Source organism: Astatotilapia calliptera, chromosome 5, assembly GCF_964374335.1.
Source record: "Astatotilapia calliptera chromosome 5, fAstCal68.1, whole genome shotgun sequence".
Taxonomy (NCBI): Eukaryota; Metazoa; Chordata; class Actinopteri; order Cichliformes; family Cichlidae; genus Astatotilapia; species Astatotilapia calliptera.
In genome coordinates, this window is record NC_137426.1 from 6,529,848 (window position 1) to 6,537,355 (window position 7,508).

At 41.4% G+C, this 7,508-nt stretch overlaps 1 protein-coding gene across 2 annotated transcripts; it reads right to left on the bottom strand.

Annotated features, from left to right (window-relative positions):
- Positions 1 to 2,002: 2,002 nt before the first annotated feature.
- Positions 2,003 to 7,234, bottom strand: LOC145428842 (protein-glutamine gamma-glutamyltransferase 5-like). 2 transcript variants are annotated; one of them, XM_080301614.1, is made up of 14 exons: positions 7,100 to 7,234; positions 6,699 to 6,881; positions 6,360 to 6,593; positions 5,938 to 6,056; positions 5,451 to 5,579; positions 4,916 to 5,093; positions 4,581 to 4,716; positions 4,377 to 4,480; positions 4,044 to 4,283; positions 3,841 to 3,903; positions 3,537 to 3,746; positions 3,246 to 3,403; positions 2,697 to 2,833; positions 2,003 to 2,339 (listed from the first exon to the last, which is right to left on the bottom strand). In XM_080301614.1, the coding sequence occupies exons 1-14, from the start codon at positions 7,104 to 7,106 to the stop codon at positions 2,186 to 2,188; spliced, it is 2,052 nt and encodes a 683-aa protein (XP_080157740.1). In that variant the 5' UTR covers positions 7,107 to 7,234; the 3' UTR covers positions 2,003 to 2,185. The 2 variants fall into 2 exon arrangements, with proteins under 2 accessions (XP_080157740.1, XP_080157739.1); XM_080301613.1 differs by having other exon boundaries at positions 3,537 to 3,749.
- Positions 7,235 to 7,508: the final 274 nt, after the last annotated feature.

Below are 7,508 nucleotides of genomic sequence, written 5' to 3' on the forward strand. Positions count from 1 at the left end.
ATGAGCAGGAAAAAAAATAAGAAAAAAAATGCATATATCGATCACCTGGGTCACCTGCTGAGAAAGAAAAAAGAAAACAAGCAGAAGAGAACAAGAGTAATAGAATAAACAACATCACAATGATATATGGGAATATGACAGTAAATACTAAATATTAAACATTATTGTGCAGCACATAAGATCAACAGAACACAGTGTGCTTTGAGGTAGGAGCCAAAAAGGGTGTAGTTTGTGGGTGTGATCACCCGTGTGTACACCTGTGAGCATGGACGCGCTTGTTTGTTGTTTTTTTTTAAAAGGTTCCTTCATGTAATGATCTGCTAGAGGGTGTGGGGGGGCCACAGCCCCGTCCTCCAGGGCATGAAGGAGGTATGGAGGAGATCAAAACTCCAGACATCCAGAGGCCCCCAGAACACAACAGACCAAGGAAGACCAACAGAGGGGCAGCCGCGCCACTGTCCCAGAAAGAGCTGAGGAGAGTCCCAGATGAGGGCTCACTCAGCAGCCGCGGAGCAGAAGCCAGGGGGAGTTGCAGTGACGCGCCCGTGAGCTCCGCCGGCAGCCAGCCGTGCCTGAGTGACCGAGCCCCAGGCCAAGAGGCCGGGGGCACCCCACCTCCGAAGTGGCCTCGCTCGGGACGATCTACGTCCCTACCCTCACCTATGGCCACGAGCTGTGGGTAGTGACCGAAAGAACGAGATCGCGGATACAAGCGGCAGAAATGAGCTTCCTCCGAAGGGTGGCTGGCCTCTCCCTTAGAGATAGGGTGAGAAGTTCGGTCATCCGGGAGGGGCTCAGAGTAGAGCCGCTGCTCCTCCACATCGAAAGGAGCCAGCTGAGGTGGTTCGGGCATCTGACAAGGATCCCACCTGGGCGCCTCCTGGGTGAGGTGTTCCAGGCATGTCCCACCGGGAGGAGGCCCCGGGGCAGACCCAGGACACGCTGGAGAGATTATATCTCTCGGTTGGCCTGGGAACGCCTTGGTATTCCCCTGGATAAGCTGGAGGAGGTGGCTGGGAAGAGGGAGGTCTGGGCCTCTTTGCTTAGGCTGCTGCCCCCGCGACCCGGCCTCGGATAAAGCGGATGACGATGGATGGATGGATGGATGGAGATAAAGTGGGGAGACCGTGGCTTAGGCGGTTGGGAAGCGTATCTGTAACCGGAAGGTCGCCAGTTCGATCCCCGGGCTCTCTATCCTGGTCATTGTGTCCTTGGGCACGACACTTTACCCTACCACCTACTGGTGTTGGCCAGAGGGGCCAATGGCGCAATATGGAAGCCTCGCTTCTGTCAGTGTGCCCCAGGGCAACTGTGGCTACAACCGTAGCTTGCCTCCACCAGTGTGTAAATGCGAGAGTGAATGAATAGTGGCATTGTAAAGCGCTTTGGGTGCCTTGAAAAGCGCTATATAAATCCAATCCATTATTATTAAGTGAAAGAATGTCTTTTAATGTATCCAGGATGACTTTGGCCCTCGGACTATCGGTCTTAGCGTTGAAGGGTCGCCCTTTCAGGTAAACACTGACTCTGAATGGGGCATGACAGATTTGATGTTTCTGATGCCATTTGTCCTATGACTCATTTACTGGTTTAGTTTTACAATACAGTACGGTAATAGTTTGGGAGCTCTGCATAAAACAATAATCACAGTTAAAGACCAAAAATCTGCTCAAAATGTTTTGATGAGTTGGCTTGAAGATGCTGTATTATAGGCTGGTGCTTGAATGAATCTTTACCTTTAATTATGGGTTGTATATTGTTTTCTTTACTGTCATTAAGTTCCTAATAACCTGTTTGTAATATAGTTGGACTGGTATGATTGTGCATGTGCCGATTACACTGAAAAACTTTAAAATTTTAAAGTTTTCCATGCACAAAATCACTCGAGGGACTTTTCTTTCTTTATGGGGAAAGATCACCATCTTCAGGCCAAGAAAAGTAGTAACATAAAGACACTGATAGACTCATACACTGTGTGGCTTTTAGAAGAAATGAGACAGAATTGAACATTTTATGATTTTATTTCTCAAATAAAGGTAAAAGTACAACAATAAATTAAAAAATATATATCTTTGGGTATCAATGTTAATTTTTATGACACATATACACAAATAAAAACAATAAATAGCTAAATAAATAATATTTACATTCTTCATTTACAGCATAGGAAACATGGCTGCAGGTGCTAAACACTGTTGACAGAGACCATCTTAAAGCCTCTGATGGTGACATTCATATTTGTGAGCCACAGGCTGGCTTGCAGCATCTTTTCTCCCACCATGTTGGGCATGAACGGGATTGGCTGATCCACTCTTCCTCCTGGAGGCAGTGGGGGCATCCTGCAGGAAAATGTAGAAAGCTTATTTTAAAAAAATGTTTTCAAAATGTAGAAATTTATTCCAGTAACTTAGAGTGGCTGACTACAATAAACGTCCTGTCACTTTGCATCACGCCTCTAAGCAAACATTCAGTGATTATCCTGCTATGCAGCCATGAACATATACATGCATAAAACAATGCAAACATACCACAGTGACAAGTCAACATTCTCTCAAGAAAGACAGTGTTCCTTTCTGCACTGCACAGTGACACTCCTCTATTTTAGAATTCTTGTCATTAGCAGGCATTTATGGCGTTCTAAAGTCCCTGTGGTGTCTACTAATTATTGCCCATGAGACAAAAAAAATCATTCTTACCTGAACTGAACTTTGCCTTGGAGCAGCCCAGCCCCAGCTACAGTCAGTACTCCACTGACTGGGTGAGAATATGGGTTGATGAAGGTCACTAGGGCAGTCTGTTCGCTGTGTTGCTTGATGGACTTTTCATCTGCAACCTGAAGAACAAACACATTAGTAAACCCAGAACATTTCCTCAAGTTCTCCATTATATAACTTTAAGCTAATAAATATGACATAACATCTGCTGTCTGCAACTCATACTTGTAACTATATGATTACATTTTTATTCAAAAAGGAGAAATATTATAGAAATTTTCAAAACCACCGATGCATTTTTTTCACAGCTGGTGCATCATCAAATCAGATATGAAAATCCTGAATGCCCTTTAAATACTTTCTTATAATATTACATAGCAACCTGTACTTGGTATCAAAGCATTGGAATTTGTGCTCAAAGACATAAAGTTTAATTAATTAATTTGTTTAAAGAAGTTTAAGTTGATGGATGCAATAAGTCTGTATGTGAGAAACTTTAAGGAGGAAATATTGAGAATTTTTGTAAAGTACCTGTATGATGAGCTGTGGACTGGTGATGTTGAACTCCTCTGAGCTCAGGACTCTCTCCTGACTGGCAGTATCCTCCACAACAACTGCAAGGTTGATCAGGTTATCCCCCACCACGTCTTCATACTGTGCTAGGGGGATCTTCTGCCTCACTACCTTGACTGGATAGAGGAAGTGACACAGAAATTAGGTTGTGTTAAATAAATAGTCAAATCCAAATAGATTAAGTTCTGAAAACAACAACAGTCCTTCAAAGGTGAATATTTTAGTTGTAGATGAGAAAAGTAAATGTACCTTCCATAGGTGCAAGTTGTAAGACACCGTGGTTTTCCCAGAAGGTGTCCGAGGGGCTGTGGTTGTATTCTTTTGCCTGGGCATTGAGGTGAACCTTCAACATCTTGGCTACATTCTGCTTGTTCATGATTTTCACGCTGAAGCTGACAGGCTCCCCAACAATGGGGGATTTGTCCAGGGTCAGGAAGACTAGCACTCCCTGGGATGAACCTGCTGAATAAACATGAAAAAGTCCTCATGAAGAGATATGTTTTTAAAGAAATCCATATAAACTCTGATGAATACATTCAAAACTACAAATTACCTCTTCTTAGTGTTGAGTCACCTGAACTTGAAGAGCTTCTTGATGAAAGTGTTGAAGTTGGGCCTGTGTTATAAAGACAGAAAGACAAATGTGAGTATGTGAGAGTGCTATTATTTCACTTTATCACTTTAGTTCAATATATCACTTCATTAAATTGCATAATGTGCAAATCAATGAGCAGAATTCTAGTTTTATGGTCATACTTTTGATGTATTTGTAATCTCCTGTGATCTTTTGCAATCTGGGGAACCCAACAGCCTTAGTGCAGATGAGGGAGCCAACTCTCTCAGTGTCTTTGCTGAACCCGAGCACCTGACCCTGGCCCAAGATGATTGTATGGATATCAGCATTCACACTGGCGTAGACAAATGGGACATCATAGAACAGGTCCACACGCTTGTTCTTTATTGCTTTGACTGGTGCGGGGCCACAGCAGTACACTCCTGTGATGATGGCAGAAACAAGACCGTTTTGAAGAAGTTCACAAAGAATTAAAGAGTGGAAGAAAAAGTTTAAGAACTTTTTTTAGCACACACCTCCACTTGTCTGCTGAGGAGTCGGGTCAAGAACTTGCCAGCCATCCATTCCAGATTCAAGATCCCGACGAGTCATCCAGCACTCCACCCAGACATGGAAGTTCCTGTTAAAGTCCAACAAAAGATAAAGTTAAGCATTAAAATGTCATTAAAGTCTTTAAAGTAGTTAAATAATACAGTTTATAAGCAAAATATAAAACTGACCAGATGCTGTCTTTGGTGCGGTTTAACTTCTGCCCTGTTGCGCTGTAGTATTCCTCAATCACCAGGTTGCCATCAGTGTCATGGGCAGAGTTGAAGTTTGTGATCACACGGCAAGGAATGCCAAGAACTCTCATAACTGAAGCACAATTGATTTTAAAAAACACTGTTAAAATATTTGAACACTGTCATGGAAAAAATGACTCGGTGTTAAAAAAAAAGAATGAAAACACTTTATTATGATAGCATCATTTAGAACAACTGATTATCAAAGACCAGAATTACATGATCTAAGTTACTTGCTTTTATAAGGTTTTAAAAGATGAAGATATAAGCACCTGTGCACATGACAGCTGCAAAAACCCAGCACTGTCCATACTTGACTGGGCTGTTACCAGACTGGTTCCACTTTCTCAAAATGTCCCCACTCCCAGTCCACATGGAGGGACTGACACCTTGTTTGAAGTCGCCTGTCCAGTTCCCCTTCAGCACCCCACGGTCATCCTCACTGTTGATCTAAACACAAAGCACAACTTAAGTATAGTTTTTACTGTTTGCACAGCACGTGCCAAAGATGCCAAAACAGGTTTGGGCATCCCATAATTTTCCATGTTGCCTTGGCAGTTTTACAGTAATAATTACAGTGTTGCTGCATGTGACATTTAGTGTTCAGAACATTGAAGGCTGTGTCTCTTCATCGTGTCAATGTGCAGAACATAGTGTCCCAGGTTAAGCCCAAGTTTGTTTAACAAGTAGAAATGATGCTCATGTAATAGATTGTAAACAAGATCCAAAAACTAATGTGATTCATACAATTTGTAAAGCTAGTTAATGTTGAATTTGTGTTGCTAGACAGAATCTGTTGACACTCACCATGGCAGACACAACCCGGCTGAGGTACACGGGGTTGTTTCGGTTCAGGTAGTCCATCTTTCTGTTCTTTTTGTGCTGAGGGCTGACTTGGAGCAAATTCAAGCATGCCTCCAGAACACCAGACTCATACTTTACAAGCAGAAAAAAGAAAAGAGAAAATTTGAGTACATCCTGTTAAGCAGGTGGTTTGAAGTCAGATTTAAGGTCAAGATTTTACTATGTGCACACATACTTTAAGATGTTTTATCTCATTGATCCTCCAAAATTTGCACATTTATTCATTTTCAAATATTGTTTTGAAGAATTATTAAAGTGAACTGAAAGTGAACACTGGGAATCTTTCAAAACAGTGTTACAGAGAATACGATCTTTATGCACTTTGATAAAACATAATACACTCATACATAATACCTCATTTAAAAGGCACATCTTCTGGTAATACTTTTTTTTTTTGAGTTGCTTAGTGTTCAGTTTGCGACTTTCTTACCTGATCAAAAGACCACGGTCTTTCAACAATGTTTGTCCCTGATCCCATAAACAGCAACCCAAAGTCACTCTGGATATATTCTTCTCTCTGATCCTCAAATGGGATGTATACTGTATCCTCTGCAAGAAATACATCCTGCATTTAGAACCACACAGTGTACTAACATTTTCAAGTCATGCTCAATTCAACATTTTCAAAGAGATTTACAGATCATTCAGTCCACGGACCTATATAGTACTGTAGCAGATACTTAAAAATAAGTAATTAATAATTTATTATGTATTCTACAATAATGTAATTTTCAATATGGTTTGTGTGTTAGGCCACACAAACCATATATGTATTCTGATACATATATGGTTGCTGCAACAAGCTACCAAAATAAATCTGATTCTCCAGCACTGATACTTTGCTTCACTTACCTGAACACCAGGGGTTGCAGAGCAGGATGAAATTGCCATATGCAGAGCTTTTCTTGCCATCCTGAGTAAGCACACACAGCTGAAATCTGTAGGAGCCGACTGAGGCAGAGGCAGGAGAGTAGATGTAGATAGAAGGTTTCAGAGGGTTCCACTCCTCAGGGTCAATATAGGCATTCCAGCTGGACTTGGAAGAGCTCTTGGAGAAGGTTACAGGCATTACTGCGTACAGGTTACCTGATGGGAAAATTGAGGAATGTTAGAAACACAAGCAAAAGCCTTAAATTGTGGGTTAGACCACTTGTATACAAAAGCATCCATGCAATATACTCAGGAAAGTACCTAGCATGATTTTCACCCTCAGAGTATTGATCTTAGGGTTGAAGGGTCGCCCTTCCAGCTGAACGCTGACTTTAAATGGGGCTCCTCTCCGCACCACCAGAGATTTGGTGTTCCTGAAGCCATTCGTCCTATGACTCTCAAGGTTTTCTGATTGTTCCAGGTCAACATATTTTATCCTCAAGTCTGCAAGTTGAGAAAAAGAAACATTAAAGACTGTCAACATCATACATTGTCTGTAACAGTAAAAGGCAATCACGCACAGCAGTAATCATGGTAATAATCAAATCATAATCAAAGTCTTTATCAAGAGTGAATTTGCTCTGTATAACAAATGAATAGTAATGAATAGTAAGGAACAGAAAAGAGTGAAAGAGTTTGCATTTCTGAAGATGAAATCTCACCTTCCATCTCTTAGTCTCTCTTTCTCACAGCAACGTTGTATGACTCCACTATCGCCCACTAAAGCTATATAAGCATTTTGCCCAACCCTTCTTAAGCATTTCAGAAGGCGGGGAGAACGCAGTGTGACTTTCTTGAATAGAATCTGCATTCAGACGTCATGTTATGACACAGGATTCAACTGAAGGATGATTCTATTACGTAAGTCCTAGATTTTGTTTTACATACAGGTCTGTTATCCAAATATTATTGTTTACATTGTGTTCTAAGTTTATTTGCAGAGAGGCTTTTTTCTGACGATTTTGAATGAATGACACTTGTTAACGGCTAGTTTGATGCACCCACTATTTGAATATGTGACTAATACTATATTACAAAGTTCTGCATATACAGTATGAGGTGGTACTAACT

Coding starts and splice junctions, on each gene's coding strand:
- LOC145428842 (XM_080301613.1), bottom strand. Junction 6,057..6,359: donor CTGCAACCCCTGGTGTTCAG/GTAAGTGAAGCA, acceptor TATTTCTTGCAG/AGGATACAGTATACATCCCA. Junction 4,717..4,915: donor TGCAGCTGTCATGTGCACAG/GTGCTTATATCT, acceptor ATTGTGCTTCAG/TTATGAGAGTTCTTGGCATT.